The sequence below is a fragment of the Lampris incognitus genome, chromosome 7 (assembly GCF_029633865.1).
Source record: "Lampris incognitus isolate fLamInc1 chromosome 7, fLamInc1.hap2, whole genome shotgun sequence".
NCBI lineage: Eukaryota > Metazoa > Chordata > Actinopteri > Lampriformes > Lampridae > Lampris > Lampris incognitus.
The window spans coordinates 62447050-62471822 of NC_079217.1; the positions used below are offsets into that span (position 1 = coordinate 62447050).

General features: G+C 46.2%; 1 protein-coding gene across 2 annotated transcripts; it reads left to right on the plus strand.

Annotated features, from left to right (window-relative positions):
• The first annotated feature begins 5413 nt into the window (after window positions 1–5413).
• On the plus strand, window positions 5414–13902 carry eif3k (eukaryotic translation initiation factor 3, subunit K). Of its 2 annotated transcripts, none has more exons than XM_056283492.1 (8): window positions 5414–5580; window positions 7093–7191; window positions 7573–7693; window positions 8381–8458; window positions 9504–9570; window positions 10372–10449; window positions 12193–12318; window positions 13810–13902. In XM_056283492.1, exons 1-8 carry the CDS (start codon window positions 5519–5521, stop codon window positions 13839–13841), a joined length of 663 nt encoding a protein of 220 aa, XP_056139467.1. In that variant the 5' UTR covers window positions 5414–5518; the 3' UTR covers window positions 13842–13902. The 2 variants fall into 2 exon arrangements, with proteins under 2 accessions (XP_056139467.1, XP_056139468.1); XM_056283493.1 differs by having other exon boundaries at window positions 8384–8458.
• The last annotated feature ends 10871 nt before the right edge of the window (window positions 13903–24773 follow it).

Below are 24773 nucleotides of genomic sequence, written 5' to 3' on the forward strand. Positions count from 1 at the left end.
GGATAGATAGAGAGATAGAGAGATAGATAGATAGATAGATAGATAGATAGATAGATAGATAGATAGATAGATAGATAGATAGATAGATAGATAGATAGATAGATAGATAGATAGATAGATAGATAGATAGATAGATAGAGACAGAGAGAGAGATAGATAGATAGATAGATAGATAGATAGATAGATAGATAGATAGATAGATAGATAGATAGATAGATAGATAGATAGATAGATAGATAGATAGATAGATAGATAGATAGATAGATAGATAGATAGATAGATAGATAGATGGGTGGATGGATAGAGAGACAGACAGACAGACAGACAGATAGATAGATAGATAGATAGATAGATAGATAGATAGATAGATAGATAGATAGATAGATAGATAGATAGATAGATAGATAGATAGATAGATAGATAGATAGATAGATAGATAGATAGATAGATAGATAGATAGATAGATAGATAGATAGATAGATAGATAGATAGATAGATGGATGGATGGATGGATGGATAGATAGATAGATAGATAGATGGTCTTGTGGGGTTGCGAGGTTGAGTGTTATCTTGAAAACTGTGATAGCGTATACTTGAGTTAATCAAGACATTGTTTATATACAGTTAGTGAGTCCCGTGGCGAAACTCCTCTCTGCATTTAACCCACCCTAGCTGTGTAGCTAGGAGCAGTGGGCAGCCGCCATGCAGCACCCGGGGACCAACTCCAGCTCTTCTTTCCGCTGCCTCGGTCAGGGGCACAGACAGGTGTATTAACCCTAACATGCACTTTTTGATGGTGGGGGAAACCGGAGCACCACGAGAAACCCACAGCAGACACGGGGAGAACATGCAAACTCCACACCTGGGATGACCCCCAAGCTTGGACAACCCTGGGACTCGAAACCAGGGCGTTCTTGCTGTGAGGTGACAGCACTAACCACTGCACCACGGTGCCGCCTAATTTCGTGGTCTTGTCATTCGGTGGCCTAGGTCCACCTTTGGGTGCAAGCCGATGTAATGACTTCTGACCAAGACTTGTTAACCGTAATGAAAGGCCCACCCCTCTTTGAGTTGAAATGTGGTAGAAACCTTAAGGATATTTGCTTTACGCAACTTTTCAGTCCACCACAGAACCAGGAGGTCCTTCTCAAACACTCCTTCCTCCTCAAATACACTCTGTCCCAATTCTAATGGAGATTAGATAGATAGATAGAGCACCATAGTTACAGCACCATCAGTCGAGATGGATTCACTGCACAGGGCAGCGCTGGATATCTCCACCAGGAATCCTCAGGACGACTTTGAGGTTCTTCTGAGGGCGGGAGGAGGAACCTACGGAGAAGTCTACAAGGTCAGAGAGATTTCAGCCACTAAGTGTTTACATCGGTTTTGCTGCAGCTGGAGACTCGCTCAACCTTTTAGCCGCCCCCGCCGCGAAAACACCCTGACTCGACTGTTCTGATCTGGTGCTGGGTCGAAGACTCACACCGGAGGGAAATATCCGTCAGAGTCGTTCGACGTTTAAACGATGCTTGCGATCTTTTTGCAAGGCCTACAAGTCTTCTGGGATTCGTAGGTGCACGAAAAAGGAAGGCCATCAGAACCACTGCGGAGGCACCAGAGATGGCCTTTAGATGTCTGTGGATTAAAAGGAGCAGTCCGTGGTCATATGCTACTTGGACACAAGCCAGAACTTGATCACACCAGGCTGGGTAACCTGGGTGAGGTCGTCTGATGTTGAAAGACCCAAAACCCCTGATGACTCCAGGTTTCATCACTGATGATGTGTCCAAGTGCATCAGCAGATGCTATGTTGCAACTGGTATAAATGAGCAACAAAACTAATGACAGATCATTTTGCTAAGATAGTTCCCTAGTCCTATTGATTAGTATTTGTTGGTGATTGGTTGGTGGCAGCACGGTGGCGCAGTGGTTAGTGCGGTCGCCTCACAGCAAGAAGGTCCTGAGTTTGAGCCCAGGGGTAGTCCAACCAACTTAGGGGTCATCCCCGGTCGTCCCCTGTTTTGAGTTTGCATGTTCTCCCCATGTCTGCGTGGGTTTCTTCCGGGTTCTCCGGTTTCCTCCCACAGTCCAAAGACATGTATGTCAGGTGAATCGGCCGTGCTAAGTTTCTCCTGCCCACCTATCATTCAAGTGTGCACAAGACCTGATATTTTGATGAATGGATATGTATATTCCAAATAGCACATTAGTGGTGTAACAGGCATAGCTCGGTGTCTCCTGGATTAAGTCCAATATTTATCGACAGTTTTGCCAACCAAGTCACTGAGGATGCACAAGCCAGTGCATTCTTGGTGCCGGGCCCAAGCCCAGATAGATGGGGAAGGTTGCGCCAGGGACGGCATCCGGCATTAAACCTTTTCCAAATCAAATATGCGGATCATAACTCAAGGCCCGGGTTACCAATGACCACCACGGGTACTGTTGGCCGACAGGGTGCTGGTGGAAGGGTGGGAGTGTGGAGGTGAGAGTCGGAACTTTGAATGTTGGCACTATGACTGGTAAAGGGAGAGAGCTGGCTGATATGATGGAGAGAATGAAGGTAGATATACTGTGTGTGCAAGAGACCAGGTGGGAGGGGAGCAAGGCCAGGATGTGGGTTCAAACTCTTCTACCGTGGTGCGGATGGGAGAAGAAATTGGGTAGAGTTAATTCGGAAGGAAGAGTATATGTATCAAGAGTGTGTTGGAGGTGAAGAGAGCGTCAGACAGATAGATGAGTATGAAGCTGGAAATTGAAGGTGTGATGATAAATGTTATCAGTGCGTATGGATTTTGCAAAAAGGATGGAAATGGCTGTGGTGAATACATATTTCAAAAAGAGGAAGGAGCACAGGGTGACGTATAAGAGTGGGAGAACGTGCACACAGGGGGACTACATCTTACGCAGAAGACATGATCTGAAAGGGATTGGAGACTGCAAGGTGGTGACAGGGGAGAAGGTAGCTAGGCAGCATTGGATGGCGGTCTGTAGGATGACTTTGGAGACCAAGAGGAGGAAGAGAGTGAAGGCAGAGCCAAGGATCAAATGGTGGCAGTTGAAGAAGGAAGACTGTTGTGTGGAGTTCAGGGAGGGGTTAAGACAGACACTGGGTGGTAGTGAAGAGTTGCCAGACGGCTGGGCAACCCACTGCAGAAATAGTGAGGGAGACAGCTAGGAAGGTACTTGGTGTGTCATCAGGACCGAGGAAGGGAGACAAGGAGACTTGGTGGTGGAATGAGGAAGTATAGCAAAGTATACAGAGGAAGAGGTTGGCAAAGAAGAAGTGGGATAGTCAGAGAGATGAAGAAAGTAGACAGGAGTACAAGGAGATGCAGTGTAAAGAGAAGCGAGAGGTGGCGAAGGCAAAGGAAAAGGTGTATGGTGAGTTGTATGACAGGTTGGACACTAAGGAAGGAGAAAAGGACTTGTACCGATTGGTTAGACAGAGGGACTGAGCTGGAAGGATGTGCAGCAGGTTAGGGCGATCAAGGATAGAGATGGAAATGTACTGACAAGTTAGGAGAGTGTGGAGAAGGTGGAAGGAGTACTTTGAGGGGCTAATGAATGAAGAAAATGAGAGAGAGAAAGAAGGTTGGATGATGTGGGGAGAGCGAATCAGGAAGTGCGGTAGATTAACAAGGAGGAAGTGAGGGCAGCTATGAGGAGGATGAAGAGTGGAAAAGCGGCTAGTCCATATGACATACCGGTAAAGGCATGGAGGTGTTTAGCAGAGATGGCAGAGGAGTTTTTAGCTCTTGTCTGAGGAGTTGCGAAGAAGCATACTGGCACCTATTTTCAACAATATGGGGTATGTGCAGAGTTGTAGCAACTACAGAGGTATAAACCTGATTAGCCACAGCATGAAGATTTGGGAAAGAGTAATAGCAGCTAGGTTAAGAGGAGAGGTGACGACCAGCGAGCAGCAGTATGGTTTCATGCCAGGAAAGTGCACCACAGATGTGATGTTTGCTTTGAGAATGTTGATTGAGAAGTATAGAGGAGGTCAGAAGGAGGTACATTGTGTCTTTGTAGATTTAGAGAAAGCATACGACAGGGTGCCGAGAGAGGAGGTGTGGTATTGTATGAGGAAGTCGGGAGTGGCAGAGAAGTATATGTAAGAGTGGCACAGGATATTTATGAGGGCAGTGTGACGGGTAAAGTGTGTGGTAGGAATGACGGATGGAGGCGGGATTACATCAAGAATCGGCTCTGAGCCCTTTCTTGCACATGGGCAGGTTGGCGGGCGAGATCAGGTAGGAGTCTCCGAGGACTATGATGTCATCCACTATGATGTTCGTGGATGACATTGTGATCTGTAGCGAGAGTAGGGTGCAGGTGGAGGAGAGCCTGGAGATGTGGAGGTATGCACTGGAGAGAAGAGGAGTGAAAGTCAGTAGGAGCAAGACGGAATACCTATGTGTGAATGAGAGGGAGGACAGTGGAATGGTCAGGATGCAAGGACTAGAGGTGTCGAAGGTGGATGCGTTTTAATACTTGGGGTCAGCTGTTCAATGTAACGGGGAGCGCAGGAGAGAGGTGAAGAAGAGAGTGCAGGCAGGGTGGAGTGGGTGGAGAAGAGTGTCAGGAGTGATGTGTGACAGAAGGGTACCAGCAAGAGTTAAAGAGAAGGTCTACAAGATGGTAGTGAGACCAGCTATGTTATATGGTTTGGAGAGGGTGGCAGTGATGAAAAGACAGGAGGTGGAGTTGGATGTGGCAGAGATGAAGATGATAAGATTTTCATTGGGAGTGATGAAGAAGGACAGGATTAGGGACGAGTATATTAGAGGGACAGCTCAGGTTGGACGGTTTGGAGACAACGCAAGAGAGACAAGATGGAGATGGTTTGGACATGTGTGGAGGAGAGATGCTGGGTATATTGGGAGAAGGATGCTGAATGTGGAGCTGCCAGGGAAGAGGAGAGGAGGAAGGCCAAAGAGGAGGTTTATGGATGTGGTGAGGGAGGACATGCAGGTGGCTGGTGTGACAGAGGAAGATGCAGAGGACAGGAAGAGATGGAAACGGATGATCCGGTTCTGGCGCCCCCCAACGGGAGCAGCCGAGAGTACTAGTATTTATCGACAGTTTCCTAATGCTTACACTATACAGAAGAGGGCGCTAGTTCAAGTCAGAGCCACACAAAAAAAATATGCTAGGAACCAAAAGCTGCTAGGAACTAATGGCAGGCAGCGGAAGCCTTTGTCAAGTTTCTCACATCACAAGCAGATTACCCTACGGCTTTGCCGGTTTATTTTCACCAAGTCGTTTTATATGATGATTGCGACACTGTCGTATTCCTCCAAAAGTTAAACTTCATTACAAAAAACAAAACAAAACATTTTTTGTTAACTCGGAATCCTCCCCGGTCCTTCCACTTTTGCGGTCCGTCCAACTTCCGCCCTTTCCGTTCCCGGCGCTTTCTCCCTCCGCCTGGCTCCGTTTCCGACAGCGGCGTCCACGTGCGGGTTCAATCGGGCTTCGCAGGATAAAAGAGCCGCGTCGCAGTTCGGACCGGATGGCTTCGTCTTTCGAGCAGATGAGGGCGAACGTGGGGAAGCTGCTGCGTGGCATTGACAGGTGAGTCCGTAAGCCGAGACACGTCGGCTAGCTTGGCTAGCCAGGAAGCTAGCCGACTTGTCTCGGCTAGCCCACCGGCTAGCTAGCCAGGAAGCTAGCCGACCGGCTAGCTACCCAGGAAGCCAGCCGACTTGCCTCGGCTAGCCCGCCGGCTAGCTACCCAGGAAGCCAGCCGACTTGTCTCGGCTAGCCCACCGGCTAGCCAGCTAGCTAGCCCACCCAGCCAGACGTTGTTCCCTTCACACATGTGGTGTCCTGACATGCAAGGCAGTGTCCTTTACATGACGTTAAAGTGCCTAAACAAACGGGTGGTAATGATGGCAGAAGAAAACAGACGACAGGACGAATGAATAAAGACATACCACCAAGTCAAAAGCCGATGAAATGGAGATAGAAGAGAATATCGGCTTGAATCAAAGTAAGGCTGAACCCATAGCTGATCTAGCTAAGCAGTTAAGAGTAAGAGTTATGAGGGGGTCTCTATGATGGGGTCTCTGGTGAAACGTCTGTTCTCAGTGCCAGCAGGGGACTATTCCACGGGTTACGACCACACCGAAACCGCCGTATGAAGGACATAACCTGTCATGCGTCATATGTATGCGTACAGGTTTTGCAGATTTTGTCAACATAAGTAACTGTACTCGTTTTCCTTTTGAAATTACTGTTATAGATGTATGTATGCATGCTCAGTAGTCCAGGTGAGGAACTCGCAGAAAGTTGAATGAGTTCGTCCTGACTCCCAATAAACCAGTGTTTCTCAACCCAGTCCTCAAGGACCCCCCTATCCTGCAGATTTTCATTGTAACCCTGCATAGGTAGCCCTGCTTGTACTTCCTCGACCAGTCATCTCATAGCACTTGATTATGCAAGGTGTGCAAACTCAGACGTTCACTGCTGATTGGTTGAATAACTACAAACGGGTACCTATTCAGGATTGCGAAGAAAATCTGCAGGATAGGGGGTTCCTTGAGGACTGGGTTGAGAAACACTGCAATAAACGCTGTGTGCAGATGAACTGGTTCAACTCTCTGTGATGGTGTTATAGGCCGGTGGTTCTAGATCACATCCCCCAGGGACCCCCCAGTACAGGTGGCCTAGTCATTGTAAATCGTTCCAGGTATTCCAGCCTCCAATTAGGGAGGTTTTAGAACTGGGAGATTAGGTGAGTGTAATTAACAGTGTGGCAGAATAGAAAACCAGCAGTGCCAGTGGTGCTCGAGGACCGGATTGAAGACCACTACCATAGACTGCTCAAACATGAGGTGGACCCTCGGCACCAGTGTCAATTTGACAGCTGTGACAGCACAGCTGTACTGGTACCATTTGTTTCGTGGTCCCTGGCTTTATCATATTCCTGTAGTTTAACCCTGAGTCAACTAAAAGTAACTGAAATTACATTTAGACCAAGCTGCATTTACAAATAACATAATCACTGTTTTAATTACCTAAGATACGCAGGGTTGTTTACATTCAAATGCGATGCGACATCTGTGTTATCTTTTTTTCTCCAAGGTACAACCCTGAAAACCTGGCCACCCTGGAGCGTTATGTTGAGACACAAGCCAAGGAGAATGCTTATGACCTGGAGGCCAACCTAGCGGTCCTTAAACTGTACGTATAGATAAGAGCACTTGGTTCGTCTTGTTGGCATTTGAAGGTACAATGGAGTACGGCCTCAGTAATATTGTCTTGTAATGTAATGTAAAATCATTGCACTGATGTATTCGGTAGACAGATGTCTTAGTACGTTTCGATTCCAGCATCATTCAAGAAAAATGACCAGATTTACATGGGTTTGTTTGTCTGTTTGCTCCAATTACCGTGGCAAATAATCGTTATGAAGAAGTTTAGTTTTATTTTGAAAATTACGTTTTGTCTTACTTCCAATCAAACTTGCTGTTTGATGAACATGTCCATAAATGAACATCAGGACATCAAATCGTACCTGTGATGCATGCACAGACCCTGGTTGTAAAGCTTCATCTCCTGCAGGTACCAGTTCAACCCGGCTTACTTCCAGACCAACGTGACATCGCAGATCCTCCTGAAAGCCCTGACCAACCTGCCCCACACAGACTTCACCCTGTGCAAGTGCATGATCGACCAGACACACGTATCCCTTTGGTGCAAGACTGGTGTTAGGTAACAATCGGGTGTAGGTCCTGTAGTTGTTCATTCTGTTATACTGAGACAAATGAGTTACCTCAAAGAGTAGAGCATGCTGCCGACCCTACTGGGTTGGGGCGAGGGGGTGTCTCAATTCCTGCTGGACCACACCACCATACTGAGGTCATTTCAAAGTTTTATGATGGTTTTATTATCTTTTTTTTTTCAGTTTTAACCAAGCCCGAATGCAAGAGAATCGCAAATATGACAAGATTTTAACAAATAAGACCAAAAAGAAATCTGCATATAGCCTGTCTGTGTTGCCTTAAATGATTTTCTGAGGCCCCTGTCTACCAGGTGTCATATTTCTGGTGTCAGATGAAAGTCTTTCATCTCCTGAATATTACATTTTCAAAATTTGGAAGAAAAATATCATTGACACACCGGTGGCTGTATTGTGGACAGCAATTTAACCTTCTCAACATTTGCTTTTGCTCGCATTAGTTGGTTGCATAGGATTGATGTTTAGCCTACAAATAAGCTGTTAAAGCAGCTGGAGCGCGTCGGCAGAATGTCTCCCCGCCCCCACACACAGCCATGCAGGTGTTTGACTGTATACTTGATGGGAGGTCGGGTGTGGGTGGTATTGGGGTCTGTCTTGGGGTCGGGATGCGTTTCCTTGACTGCTGTGCCGCAGCAAGAGGAGCGCCCCATCAGGCAGATCCTCTACCTGGGGAACCTTCTTGAGACCTGCCACTTCCAGAGTTTCTGGGTAAGATACATACACTCAGACACACACACAGTCCTGCTATTTAGTGAGCGAGTCGAGGCTATAAACTTTTTGTAGTGACAGACTGTAAACAATGGGCCCGTTTCTGATGAGCACGACCTTAAGCCAGCAGTATTATTCTTTAGAATGAAGAATTCGTTTCTGCCGCATCCCAGGCCCAACTGATGTGCGGTGAATAAAATGCCCATCAGGTAGAGATTGTACATCTTACTCTGGGGGCTCATAAGGCCTATTCAAGAATAGGTTACAGAAGTCAACATGAAAAAAGTGTTAAACAAATGAAATGCTTGCTCGGTTGTTTATATAAAATGCAGAATTACTTTTACCGTAATGTTCAGTTTTGCAGTTAGTGGGAAATATTCTAATATTCGATCTAGACCAGGAACAGTGAGGACTAAAGAGGAGGCAACTTGGATTCAGTGTTGCCACTTGAACAGTGGTATTTGGCCTATACTCATGCTGAGCTCTAGCTTGTTACAGTATTTTACATTATTTTGGAATACTTTGATCAAATTAGAAAGAAAAAAAATCTTGCCAGCTAACTCATTTACCTCCACTCTGATCAAATGGGACCGAACATTCAGCCAGCTACTGTGTGTCTAGGGATGGCTGCATGAGTTGATTGGTTTACCCCTAATATTTAGCTTAAGCTGAAGGTCAGGCTTATCACAAAGGGACCCTTGTTTACCGTCTGTCAGTACATAAAGTTTATGGCCTAAAATAGCCAATTATTTCATCAGCCGTATGCCCAGCCTCGTCTCTCGCCTCCGTACCTTTAGCCTAACCGTGGTTCATTCTTGCCCTCTACGTGCACACAGTCATTTGTGTGCTGCATCACTCCCTCTGATTCTACAAAGCTTACTTGTTGAGAGAAGATATATAATTCAGCCAGAGATATACCAGATGTTCAATACAGCCAAAACACCCTTTCTTGTCTTGTAGTTTACTTTCATTGCAAGGTGAGAGTCGTGGTTACTTAATCCCAGTGTGGTGTATTACATGTCCTTCTTTGTTGTCTCCCTTGCAGACGAGTCTAGAGGAGAACAGAGAGCTCATTGACGGCATCACTGGATTTGAGGACTCGGTTCGCAAGTGTGAGTAGAATATCAGGGCTGTTGAGTGCATGAAGTTAAACACGAGGTGAAGCGATGGCTGTGTGTTAACGGTCTGCTAGTACTGGTCATTATACATGCACTACACTGCACAAGTGAATTGAAATTATGTCCAGAATCGGCTAATATTACCCGACTGTACCACCTGAATCTGATATAGAAATGTGGTCTAATCACATATGTGCTTGAAAAGTCAAAAGTAAATTAACGGCCGTGTGTATTCCACATCGGTGGTGTTGACTATTTAAAGATGTGTTCTGAAGCCGAAGTAACCTGAAGTGTTCAATGTGTAGGAGATGTGCTGCACATTAAAAGCTGCATGCATGAAATAGGAACAGGAAAAAGGCTCCATTTTAAAGGGTCCGAAATGTGGTTTTTGTTACTCGCTATACTTCTGTTTTTTATGCTCAGATTCAGATTTTTCACCTTCGTTGCTACAATTTTGAGCTTTGCGATATTGGTAAAAATTACATTATAAATTCTGCATCGTCCCTGCCATGGCGGTAAATAATTTGTGCATTACGATATTTCTGAGTCCTTTTCTTTATTTCTTCTGACATTGTGAATGAAGGCCAACGCTAGGGCTTGAAAAGCTTACAAGTTTTTAATGGAGATTTTATTTTTTTGACAGACAATCTGTTTTTTTACTCTCAGGAATCCTGTATCATTCTAGCCGGCTTGTTTTATTTGTGGAGGAACTGTCAGACAAAAGTTGGGTCGCCATTTGTTTGACAGCTGGTTAAAGACGTAACAGTTTGATGTTTATTCTCCTTTCTCCTGCAGTCATCTGCCATGTCGTTGGCATTACCTACCAGAACATTGAGCACCGGTTATTGGCTGAGATGCTGGGAGACCCTCTGGGTAAGCACTCCTCATCTGTTTTATTGTCTGTTAGAGCGCTGATGAGAGAAGATCAATCTCTAGCACCTCCTTTGGGAAATTCAAGTTCGCAGCAGCACAGTGACTCAAAAACAGCAATGCAGATTTGAACACAGTGGCAGAGACACAAACAATATGTAATGGCTGGCATTTTGTATTAAAGATGTTTTGAGGTGGGCGTCTGGGTAGCGTAGCGGTCTATTCCGCTGCCTGCCAACACGGGGATCGGCGGTTCGAGTCCCCGTGTTACCTCCGGCTTGGTCGGGCGTCCTTACAGACACAATTGGCTGTGTCTGTGGGTGGGAAGCCAGATGTGGGTATGTGTCCTGGTCGCTGCCTTAGCGCCTCCTCTGGTCAGACATTTCTTGGTTTTGGCAATAATACTATATTATAATTGTTTTGGGATGAAATTCAGGCGTCGTCATATCATGGTGCACAATTTTGTTGTTCAAGTTAATGGGAATGAGACCCTATGACCTAAAGCGTCTCACAAAAAGAAGTCTGATATATTTGAGGGAGTATTATTTGAAAACTAGTTTTGGTTTGGTATCATACTTTACATTACCAAATGAACCTCACCTGGAATCGTAAACGTGGTGTTTTTGCATAATGTGATCTGTTTCTATCGTGTACATTTATCTGATTATCATATTTATTATGATTGTATTTTCCATGAGTGAACAAGAGGGAGGACAGCGGAATGGTGAGGATGCAAGGAGTAGAGGTGACGAAGGCATATGAGTTTAGATACTTGGGGTCAACTGCCCAAAGTAACGGGGAGTGCAGAAGAGAGGTGAAGAAGAGAGTGCAGGCAGGGTGGAGTGGGTGGAGAAGAGTGTGAGCAGTGATTCGTGACAGAAGGGTACCAGCAAGAGTTAAAGGGAAGGTTTACAAGATGGTTGTGAGACCAGCTATGTTGTATGGTTTGGAGACAGTGGCACTGATGAAAAGACAGGAGGTGGAGCTGGAGGTGGCAGAGTTGAAGATGATAAGATTTTCCTTGGTAGTGATGAAGAAGGACAGGATTAGGAACGAGTATATTAGAGGGACACCTCAGGTTGGACGGTTTGGAGACAAAGCAAGAGAGACAAGATTGAGATGGTTTGGACATGTGTGGAGGAGAGATGCTGGGTATACTGGGAGAAGGATGCTGAATATGGAGCTGCCAGGGAAGAGGAGAAGAGGAAGGCCAAAGAGGAGGTTTATGGATGTGGTGAGGGAGGGCATGCAGGTGGTTGGTGTGACAGAGGAAGATGCAGAGGACAGGAAGAGATGGAAACGGATGATCCTCAGTGGCGCCCTCCAACGGGAGTAGCCGAAAGTAATAGTAGTAGATGATTATTGTATTTTCCAAGTACCCAGCACTATGGGTTGTTCAGATTCAAGCTTCTTGCTCGGTGTCCTCTTTACAGTGTTAGATGAGAGAGGGTGGAGTATATCTCATTGACTTCAGGTGTTAGATGAGAGAGGGTGGAGTATGTCTCATTGACTTGAGGTGTTAGATGAGAGAGGTGGGAGTATATCTCATTGACTTCAGGTGTTAAATGAGAGAGGTGGGAGTATATCTCATTGACTTCATGTGTTAGATGAGAGAGGTGGGAGTACGTCTCATTGACTTGAGGTGTTAGATGAGAGGGTGGAGTACATCTCATTGACTTGAGGTGTTAGGATTTCCCCAGCCTTTCCACGAGGCCTTCACGAGCTCCTCTCTCCCCCCTCCTCCAGACACCCAGGTGAAGGTGTGGATGAGTAAATACGGCTGGACAGAGAACGAAGAAGGCCAGATCTTCATCTTCAACCAGGAAGAGAGTGTCAAGCCCAAGAACATCGTAGAGAAGATCGACTTCGAGAGTGAGTTTTTAAAATGTTGACATTTTAGAGGAATTTTAAAAAAAAAATCAGAAATAAAATCCAAGTGTAATGAGATGGATTTCAGCATCTCCTTGGTCGTAGGATCACATCATGACAAAAGTGAAGGGTTGGAAACAACTGCACACCATTGGAGCAATTCAGGAAAAACATCTGTATGGCTCCTAATAATAACTACAACTTAATGTAACTACAGCTGTTCCACCTCAAGTTTAACTTTCCCGCATTAGCTGAGGTACTTTCATATTTGATGTGGTGTTGCTCTTTTACGAAAGGGAAGAAAACTTTTAGTGAAGTTGAGGATGACCCTGGTTGACAGGTTTTTCACCTTCATCATCCCAGTCAGTCCCCCTCCACACTTGTACTTGGCCAATTCCTGGTCTCTGCTGCACCCCCTCTGCTGATCCGGGGAGGGCTGCAGACTACCACATGTCTCCTGCGATACATGTGGAGTCGCCAGCCGCTTCTTTTCACCTGATAGTGAGGAGTTTCACCAGGGGGACGTAGCGTATGGGAGGATCACGCTACCCCCCCCCCCCAGTTCCCCCTCCCCCCTGAGCAGGTGCCCCGACCGACTAGAGGAGGCGCTAGAGCAGTGAACAGGACACATACCCACATCCGGCTTCCCACCCGCAGACACGGCCAACTGTGTCTGTAGGGACAGCGGACCAAGCCGGAGGTAACATGGGGATTCAAACTGGCGACCCCTGTGTTGGTAGGCAACGGAATAAACCGCCACGCTACCCGGACGCCCCTGTGCCCAGTCAGTCTTTCACAGGACCAGCCGACTGTTCTGGTACTGGGTAGATTCGGTGTGTATAGCAATACCATCAAAACGGATATAGGCATTATTCCAACTCGAGAAACTGTCACAAAAAAATGGCCTTCATTTGATTACTGACATCAGGGTTAAAGGTTAAAATCACACTACACCACAAGACAACTAGATTTCTGCTTCTTTGTTGCTTTTGGATTTCTTGGTGTGTGTGGACCTCTTAGTCGGTTTTCTGAAATGTCACATGTGAAAAGTCACCAGACCAGCATGGACTTTCTTGTCCCTTTGTATGATCTGAACACAAACACGGCAAAACGCCAACTCTCAGGTGGGCTGAAAATGGCCGCGCTCCTGTGTCGGTGTTGCGCAACAGTGCGACAAGAACAGGAAACAAGTTGGAGAAGCTGAGCTGACATCGCTTGAGGACTGTCACCAGCACGATTTGGGGAATTACAAGAAGGGACAGGTGGCAAACTGTAAAGAGCATGTTATTACATCGCTTATAGCTGAACTACATTAGACCAGCTATCACAAGTGTCCATACATAAGAACACGTAACCGTGTAAAAGCTTTAAAACAAATGGGGCCTGAAATATGTTACGACAGGAATGACGGGGTTGGTGGGTATGTAAAGGTACATGTGAGTCCATGTTAATTCAGAGATTGATCTTCTGTCCCTGTCCTCTTCCTCTCTGCAGGTGTGTCAAGCATCATGGCCACATCTCAGTGACACGCACACACACACACACACACACACACACACACACACACACACACACACACACATATACTACATGGGCCCACACAAAGGCCCTTTTTCCACCGGGTAATTTTCCTCAATCATCACTTTTCGCAATAAATGTAATTTAACATATGTCTTGTCTGTGTGTTTTTTTTTTCTCTCTTACTAATTATTTACAATAATAATTTACAAGGCTCAGCGTTTTCGGCTTTTACTGATTTTCACCGAAAAATACCCACATTTTTTTAAACTGATTTTCACCCGGATTTTATGTTTCCACGGACCCAAAAGTTGTTCCTGTTCGTGTGAGGTTATGTAACAGTGCCCTCTTGTGGCGACATTCGGCATGCTTGGATGGCTTTGAAAAATAAAAACCAAGAACGCTGAGCCTTGATAAGCTATAATAACACTGAGCAATGAAGATTTCGCACCCTGAACACTTCTGAGTGCATTATATGGATTTTGGGCTACTGATCACAAAAATCTCCTTAAGATTTTACTATCATGCACCATTTTTTAGATATAACCCTTTTTTTTACATTTCCTGTCATGTGTTTTCTTGTCATAGTTTACTGTATTGCCCACAAAGCAAGCTAGGACAGATGCAGACGGCCTATAAAAGCAGCTCACACAGATATTACATGGATATAGTGTGGACGCATGGTGATGCACATGTTCTTCAGGCAGTAGCATAGTGAGGATACTTAACAGGATTTATTGACTTCAGGAAGAGTCAGCGTTGCAACAGCTGCGATACATCCTGCTACATCTGTGGCGAGGACACGTTAAGGCTCAAAGACGCACTGTGGCAGCTCTTATTAAGAAAGCCTATGAGCTCTACTACGGATGTAAAAATGGTGACCAACCCTGGGATCCTCACATTTGTTGTGCAACATGTGCAGTCGACCTGAGAGTTTGGCTCGGCGGTACTCGGAAGTCAGTGTCTTTTGTAGTCCCAATGATATGGCGAGAACGGAAGGATCATGTGACGGACTTCTGTCTGACCAGTGCATCTGGCTTCTCTGCTGGAAATAAGAAATCTACTGAATACTCCAATCTGCCTTCAGCCATGAGACCAAAGCCACATGATGAGGCAGATGGAGATGCCACAACACATGAGCCAGATGTGAAAACAACACTGATCCAGATGTTGAACCCTTTATGCCTGGTTATCCTCATCTGATAGCACAGCCAGAATTAAATGACCTGGTCAGGGACTTAGATTTGTCAAAAGCTAAAGCAGAATTACGCTTTGCTGTCACCAGGTATGAAAATTTGTCTTTTGGAGCCGTCAAGAACATTTGACAAAGTTCTGCGCAGGTTGACAACCTCTCTTTCTGCAGTGACATTGATGGGATGTTCACAGCTTTAGGTAGAAGTGGTATCAGGACAACTGGAATCTTCAGTGCTGGCCTAATATTGTTGGACACTGACATGAGATGCATCAGATGCTGAGTACAAATGAAGATCAGCGGCAAAATATTTTTTGGTCAATTGAACTGACCCAATGTTTCAGCATCATTATGTGATTACTACTACTACTACTTTCGGCTGCTCCCGTTAGGGTCGCCACAGCGGATCAACCATTTCCATCTGTTCCTGTCCTCTGCATCTTCCTCTGTCACACCAGCCACCTGCGTGTCCTCCCTCACCACATCCATAAACCTCCTCTTTGGCCTTCCTCTTCTCCTCTTCCCTGGCAGCTCCATATTCAGCATCCTTCTCCCAGTATACCCAGCATCTCTTCTCCACACGTCCAAACCATCTCAATCTTGCCTCTCTTGCTTTGTCTCCAAACCATCCAACCTGAGCTGTCCCTATAATATGCTCGTCCCTAATCCTGTCCTTCTTCATCACTCCCAGTGAAAATCTTATCATCTTCAACTCTGCCACCTCCTGTCTTTTCATCAGTGCCACTGTCTCCAAACCATACAACATAGCTGGTCTCACAACCATCTTGTAAACCTTCCCTTTAACTCTTGCTGGTACCCTTCTGTCACAAATCACTCCTGACACTCTTCTCCACCCACTCCACCCTGCCTGCACTCTCTTCTTCACCTCTCTTTTGCACTCCCTGTTACTTTGGACAGTTGACCCCAAGTATTTAAACTCATCCGCCTTCGTCACCTCCACTCCTTGCATCCTCACCATTCCACTGTCCTCCCTCTCATTTACACGTAGATATTCTGTCTTGCTCCTACTGACTTTCATTCCCCTTCTCTCCAGTGCATACCTCCACCTCTCCAGGCTCTCCTCCACCTGCACCCTACTCTCGCTACAGATCACAATGTCATCTGCAAACGTCATCATCCATGGAGACTCCTGCCTGATCTCGTCCGTCAACCTGTCCATCACCATTGCAAACAAGAAAGGGCTCAGAGCTGATCCTTGATGTAATCCCACCCCCACCTTGAACCCATCCGTCATTCCAACTGCACACCTCACCACTGTCACACTGCCCTCATACATATCCTGCACCACTCCTACATACTTCTCTGCTACTCCCGACTTCCTCATACAATACCACACCTCCTCACTTGGCACCCTGTCGTATGCTTTCTCTAAATCCACAATGTACCTCCTTCTGGCCTTCTCTATACTTCTCCATCAACATTCTCAAAGCAAACATCACATCTGTGGTGCTCTTTCGTGGCATGAAACCATACTGCTGCTCGCTGATCATCACCTCTCCTCTTAACCTAGCTTCTATTACTCTTTCCCATATCTTCATGCTGTGGCTGATCAACTTTATACCTCTGTAGCTGGTACAGTTCTGCACATCGCTCTTATTGTTGAAAATCGGTACCATCATTATGTGATTAAACGTGCTAAACTCAACAAAAGTTAATTTAATGTTTCTCCCATTTCCTACGTTATACAGCAACTCTGAAAAAGACTTTGTGTTCAGCGTGAAGTTGTCCATTGTAATCCCCAATGTTTTTTTGTTTTTTTTAGGAAGCAGGCCTTTTGAAAATATCTGTTGTCCAGCATAATCTTTTGCATCCGTTATCAGCATGTATTATTTCTTTGGAAATGCTGGGTTTTCCCTGATCTGAGGCGCGAGCAGGGTGTTGGCCATGCTGCAGCATTAAAGCATAATGAGATGGCTGGAATCAGGAGGATAAGACTTAAAACACTGTCCGAGTCATTGTTTTCCCATCTAAGTCGTACGTTACGGTGTTTCCCTGCAAGTCACGTGTGTGTGGGCTACTGTAATTGATTCAAGTACAGTACTCAATGGGTTTGTTGTTCACACAGCAACCCACTTCCCAGAACAGGTGTGCTACTGTTTCCCTTTGAGCAGAGGGCAGAGCTCCTTTATTCTCACGTGTAAAGCCCTTTCTTTACCTCACACTCAGAAGTATCACAGTTTTTTACTTTCTGTTTGCTGCACTGACATAATGTCCCAGTGTAACAGCTCTGTAAAAGAGGTGCGTGTATAATAGATGGAAAAGTACAGGTTGTAAATAAACGAATACGTATAAGCTTTGTGATTGCCTGCCTGTCCTGGTAATGCTCCAATATGCTGGGCTAGAATACTCCCTGCTTCGATACAACACCCAAGCACTGTGTATGCCACAGGCCAAGAGACAGATATATTAAATATGGAGCAATTTGGAGTACCAAAGTCTACAGATTGTTTTATTTAATCGGTGGCAGTAGATTTACGCTAGTGGTGCAATGGTGTCATAACTTTCATTATATGCAGAGTAAGTTTTTTAGTCAGCTGAATGTTTTGCTGGTGAACAACAAAGAGGCGTAGAAGAAGAACAGGGCCGTCCATATTGACAGTTGCATTTTAGAATAGACTGACAAGCCACACAAAGGAGATATTTTATACTTTCAATTCCCCCCCCCCAAATATGTTTGGGGGGGGGGATTTCATAAAGGTTTTCAGAATCTTTGCCCAACCCAAGTCAAAAGTGCCACAGAATGCGCAAAATGAGTTTTCCATGAAATTGTCAATGCATTTGCCCACACACACATATGTGTGTGTGTGCGTGAGAGAGAGTGAGTGTGTACAGTTACAACAATCATGGTGTCAAATGTCCCAGCAGTCTATTTATCCACACCACTACAGGTTTGCCAGGGTATGTGTATTTGCTAATATGTAAAGGTAAGCAGCCAGGTCATTTCAAGCCATTTCCAGGGGCACAGGGCTGGGCTACTCCTTAAGTCCACCACCATTTCCACTGTCTTCAGGGGGTTTAGCGCCAGGTTGTTCTGGCTGCACCAGGAAACCAGGTGGTCAACCTGCCATCACTAAGCAGACTTGTCACCCTCAGAGATGAGTCCAATGACAGTGGTGTCATCCACAAACTTCAGGAGCTTGACAGATTGATGTCTGGAGGTGCAGCCACGGTGTAAAGCGAGAAGAGCAGCGGGGAGAGGATGCAGCCCTGGGGGCACCGGTGCTGATGATCCGAGACATGCTCCCCCATCTTCACGTGCTGACTCCTATTGGTCAGGAAGTCAGTTATCCACCTGCAGGTGGACTAGGTCACGTGGATTTGGGAAAGTTTGTCCTGCAGGATACCAGGGCTGATTGTATTGAATGGGGAACTAATTCGTGACAAAATTGTGCTGGGAATTGCAAATGAGGACATGCGGCAGCGGCGGCTACTAAGGGAGAAGGAATTAATTTTACCATTTGTCATTGAAATGTGTCGCGCTGCTGAAATCACTGACATGAGAATGAGAGCAATGGACACGGAAAACCTGCGAACTGATGTCATTAACACTCTTGCCAAGCAGCCATTCAGACAAAACCAATTGAGGCAGAATTATTCACCGCCACCGCCTACAAACAGTACAGCTTGCAGGTACTGTGGGAATGCACACGCAAGAGGCAAAGAGCACTGCCCTGTCTATGGCAAACAATGCAAACCCTGTGGAACCAATAATCACTTTGCTAAAGTGTGTATGAAGGACAAAAGAAGGGTGAGTGAGGGCAAACTTCACTGTGTTGAGAATGCCAATTCACAGCAGAACAGTGACACCTACATGCATGAAACCATAGGGCAGGGGTGGCTAACCATGTGCCATGGAGAGCCATGTGTATGCAGGTTTTCATTCCAGCCGGACTCCACACCAGGTGATTTCACTGATTAGCAACCCTTCAACTAAAGAGGAAGATTGTATCAGTGAAATCACCTGGTGTGGAGTCGGGTTGGAATGAAAACCTGCATACACATGGCGCTCCATGGCACATGGTTAGCCACCGCTGCCATTGGGGCTGTACATTCAAAAGGTAAGAAATGGTTCGTGTCTCTGCGAATACACAACAAGCGGCAACAATGCCAACTGGATTCGAGTGCTATGTGTAACGTGATGAGCTACAAAGATAAAATCAAGCTGGCACCTGACACAGCTCTTGCCCAGTAATACGAGACTAAAGCTATACTCAGGGGAGCTAATGAGCTCTTTGGGCATTTTTGAGACTGAATGTGCTATTAGAGGACAAAAGCACAAGCTAGAGTTTGAAATAGTGAACACTAGTCAATATCCCCTTCTCTCAGGTTCCACCTGTGAATGCCTGGGACTGATTCACTTCACAATCCCGAATGACCTGCACGCCATGGAGCATGTCCAGCATGGACCTTTGTCCAAAGAACAACTGCTTAGCAGGTATGACGACGTATTCAACGGGCCTGTTGAATCAGTACCCGGGGAGGTGCACTTCGAGCTGAATAAGAGTGTCACTCCAGTCCAGTGCACTCCTCGCAATGTGCCCATTGCAATGACAGCGGCTGTGAAGGCACGGCTAGACGAGTATGAGGTGAATGGTCACATGACATCCGTGACTGATCCAACTGACTGGATCAGCAATATGGTCATTGTAAAAAAGCCAGAGAAACTGAGGGTCTGCATTGACCCAAAGCATCTGAACCAGGCGGTGAAACACTCTCGCTATATCATGCCGACACTGGAGGACGTCCTCTACAAGCTTCCGAAGGCCAGGATCTTCACCCTGCTGAATGCTCGAGATGCATTCTTGCAATGCAAGCTGGATGAGGAAAGCAGCTTCATGACCACCTTCTGGACCCCCTGGGGTCGAAAATGCTGGCTCAAGCTCCCGTTTGGCATCTCTGTGGCACCTGAAGTCTACCAATGCAAGGAGCACGAGTTACTGTCTGGGCTCAAGGGCATGTAACCCATCGCTGATGATGTCCTGGTCATAGGCTGTGGTGATTCTGATGAAGAAGCAGAACATGACCATGATGCAAAGCTCCTGGCACTGATGGAGCGCTGCCGAGTGATCAAGCTGTGCCTTGTCCTGAAGAAGCTGCAGTTCAAGGTGAGAGACGTTCACTTCCATGGTCATATTCTCTCAGCCACAGGCCCGAAGCCAGACCCTGAAAAAGTGAAAGCAATCCTCGACATGCCAAACCCAACTGATGCAAAAGGAGTGCAGTGGCTCATCGGCTTTGCAAACTATTTTGCAAAGTTCATGCCACGCTTGTCCGAAGTCTGCAAGCCTCTGCGACTGCTGCTGGACAAAGAGACACCATGGCACTGGCTACCCAAGCATGAGGCAGTGGTGCAGGAGTTGAAATCTCTGGCCTCGTCTATGCCACTGTTGCATTACTATGATGTAACAAAGCCTGTCACAATCCAGAGCAACTCCAGCCAAAGTGGACTTGGTTGCTGCCTTATGCAGGAGGGCCAACCAGTCGTGTTTGCCTCAAGAGCTCTCCCTCCCACTGAGCAAAACTATGTACAAATCGAGAAAGAGTGCCTCAGCATCATCTTCACCTGCCAGCACTTCCATCAGTACTTGCATGGTTGTGAGATGATCACTGCGGAAACTGACCACAAGCCACTCATTGCCATATTCGGCAAGCCTCTCCTCACTGCACCCAAAAGGCTTCAGAGCATGCTCTTGACTCTGCAAAACTACAGCCTGAAAGTTGTTTACAAGCCGGCATCTCAGATGTTTATCAGCAATACACTGAGCAGGGCAATGGTGCAATGCACATGCAGAGATACGGCATATCAGCAGCATGCCATCTGCTCGCTTCTGTAGGAACAACAAGATGCTCAATAGAACAATCAGGCCGACGATTTAAACATCACAGATCACCGCCTGGACAGGTCAGACAACACACGGACAAGGACGAACACTTGTAGTCACTGAAGTCCATGGTTCTCACCGGTTGGCCAGACCTGAAAGAGGAAACACCGTTCGCAGTGAGAGAATACTGGCCTTTTCGAGACGAGAACAATGCGCAAAACGGCATCCTGTTCAATGGTTAAAAGGTCATTATCCCCAAAACACTATGACCAGAGATGCTCACCCGCATACACTCCAGTCGCATTGCTGGTGACGCATGCTACTGCCAGGCCAGGGAGATATACTGGCCAAACATGCAGGCAGAGATAAAAGACTTTGTCAGCAACTGCACTACCTGTAACGAGTATGCTCTGTAACAGCAAAAGGAAACCATGCTGTTGCACGAGCTACCCACAAGGCCTTGGCAGTTGGCAGATTGCCACAGAAAAAAGGACTATCTTCTCATCGTTGATCACTACTCTGACTTCTGGGAGATTGAACTGCTCCAAGACTTGTCTGCAGAGACTATCATAAAGCGCTGCAAGGCACAGTTCGCAAGGCATGGCCAGCCCGACAAGGTCATCATGGATAATGTGCCACAGTTTAACTTCCAGTTCAAACATTTCGCTACAGAATGGCAGTTTGACCACATGACCTCCTCTCCAAGGCACCCAAAGGCAAACGGCAAGGTGGACTCAGCTGTCAAGATTGCTAAAAATCTGTTACGCAGGGCTGCACGTGATGGCAACGACCCCTGGCAGGCCATTTTACACTGGCGGAACACACCAACTGAACACATGGACAGCAGCCCAGCACAGCGCCTCCTGTCAAGGCATCTGAAGCCCTGCATCATTGTCGCGGTCACAGACAAACTGCATCACAGGAAACAGCTTGCCAAGTGCTTCTACGACCGGACTGCTCGTGATCTACCAGAGCTGGAGGTGGGTGAGGCAATTAGGATGAAACCGCTGCCGGGTGAGTAAACAGGATGTTGGAGGCCTACAAAAAGTCGCACCACGCTCTTACATGGTGGACGTCAGTGGCTCTCTCCCGTCGCAACAGGGTGGATCTGCGCATAGCAAAGCAGACATCAAACCAGGACAACACACCATGCACCCACCTGGATGAGCCAGATCATAGTCCAGACCTGAGAGCAAGGTGCACAGAACTGAGGCATGAGCAAACTGGGGGTGAGGCTCCTTCCCCACGAAGCTCACGGCCCTAACCCTACCTCTGCCAGAGCCCACACTTAATCTCAGGTAGGACGGCGGTGCAAGCCACCGGACAGGCTCCATTTGTAAGCAAGGGCTGTTCTAAAATGTTGATTGTTCTCTATTATGGGACCCGGACGTAATAAAAAAAAGAGAGCGAGAGAGAGAGGAAAGAAAAGAAACGTTAGATGGCAATTTAAGGAACAGTAGTTTGGTTGTTATGTTTGTGTTCAGGTTAGAATTGTTATGTCAGAATGTTAACATTTAACTTAAGCTAATGCTAACTAACGTTGGCGTTAGTTAACATTTAACTTGAGCTAATGCTAACTAACGTAGCGTTAGTTAACATTTAACTTAAGCTAAAGCTAATGTTAACATTTAACTTAAGCTAATGCTAACTAACGTAGCGTTAGTTAACATTTAACTTAAGCTAAAGCCAATGTTAACATTTAACTTAAGCTAATGCTAACTAATGTAGCGTTAGTTAACGTTTAACTTAAGCTAATGCTAACTAACGTAGTGTTAGTTAACATTAGTTAGCATCCCCGGCTGGATCTTCACAGCCGGGGCGCGAACTCGTATTTTCTGCACCGCAGGCGACAACGTTAACCAGTCAACTAAAGGGTTCGACTCGCGAGTCAGCGGACAGCGTGTCTCCTTATCCATGCACGTTACACTATAAAGGGTAACAGGACTTTTTTCTCTGATTGCATCTGTTTCACAAGTGTAATATTTTAATAAAAGATCTCGCTCCCGTTTGCATTGTTAAAAGTTGCTGCATAAAAATTCTGTTGTTACATATATCTGAAAGTTACTGAATACATATTCTGTCTTGTTACATATATCTGAAAGTTACTGCATAAGAATTCTGTTGTGTTAACTATATCTAAGTTACAACTGAAAGCTCTTATTTTTGCCCCAAAGAGTGAATAAATGCTATAATGCAATTTAAAATGCAGTTTCTACTGCTTCTATCAAATTGCAACCCCCCTCCCCCAAGATCAGGTGGAGGGGTCCTCAGGGTAGATCACAAATACGCAGGGGGGGTCCAGGACCCCAAAAAGGTTGAGAACCACTGTGTCCTAGACGATTACCGTAATTTTTTAAAATGTCGTAACACTTCCACTGCTTCAGAAACATGTGCCAGAGTTTCCAAAACTGGACCAGACGGTGTCTGATTTCTTGCGTCCTAGCCGACGGCCGTAAAACGAAAAAGTATGTCGTTATACCCAGGTGTCCTGGTGGGTGGTATGTAGAGCTGCAGCGCTTCCACACCAAATAAGTCAAAATAGCGGGCAAACTATATGACTGACATAGGTGGTCCCATTAGTAAAGTTGTTGAGCACATTGAGATGCATGGGTCGATTAAGTTTTGTGTTGATCTGACTTATGCTGTGGGAGTTATGGCCTTTTAAGCATGACCCTTTGTTATAGCGCCACCATCTGGCTGACATGGGTGATTTGTAGTGCCAGAGTAGTGGGGGGCCGCATGAATCCACCTACCAAATTTGGTTGGTCTAGGACTTATGGTTGCTGAGCCCCAGACACTTTTAGCTGAGAAACCGCGCCCAAACTAATACAAGTCAAAATGGCGGGCAAACTATATGGCTGACATATGTGGTCCCCATAACAAAGTTGTAGAGCACATTCAGATGCATATGTCTGTGCAGTTTTGTGTTGATCTGACTTATGGTGTGGGAATTACGCATGACCCTTTGTTATAGCGCCACCATCTGGCTGACATAGGTGATTTGTGGTGCCTGAGTAGGGGGGGGGGGCCATAGGAATCCACGTACCAAAGTTGGTTGGTCTAGGACTTACGGTTGCTGAGCCTCACACACTTTTAGCGGAGAAAAACAATAATAATCATAACAAATACAACAGGGGTCCAAGAAGCTGCTTGGACCCCTAATAATGATGATAATAAAACAAATTGGTCCAGAGGGGCACTTCAGCCAATGAGGGCAAAGGGGCAGTGGCTCGAGCCACTATAGCCATAATGTCTGCACGTCCGTGCCCGCCACCCGTGGCCTCCACCCGTGGCCTCCAGTGAGTGCAGCTCCTCCTGACTGGGAAGCTGCTGCCCTCCTACAGAGCAGCTCACAGCCAGCGTTGGACTCGACATGTTCAAAACCTACAGACTGCAGATCCTTCACCACCACTGACGAACCTGACAAAGAAGAGGACGTCGTTTAGACGGCGCTTCCTCTTCGACATCCCCACAAAGGCCGGCAGCCTTCCCTTTAGCTGTGCGCGCTCCCGCGACTTCTCGGCGGGCAGCAGAACTCGGCACAACACCGGCAGCGCAACCCCTGTCCCCTGTCCTCTGTCCCCCATCTCCACAATGTCCCGTAGCTCAAGGCCAAATTCGCCGTTTGGGTTTTTTAGAACAAATAAAAATGCCACAAAATGATAAGTAAGTGCTTATACGTCCAATTCAGTGAAAGATAAACTTACTTTTTCCCATAGGAATATGATAGTGTTCAAAGACAAACACAAAACCAACTGTGTTACTACAAAGCATGGCTTTTATTGTGTACATTATGGCACTCATTATACTTTTATTATTATTCATTATACTTCTGCGTACAGTGTTTTTTGAAAAGATATTTCCATTTATTTACACTGAAAGTATAAAAAGGGCATGTAAAAACA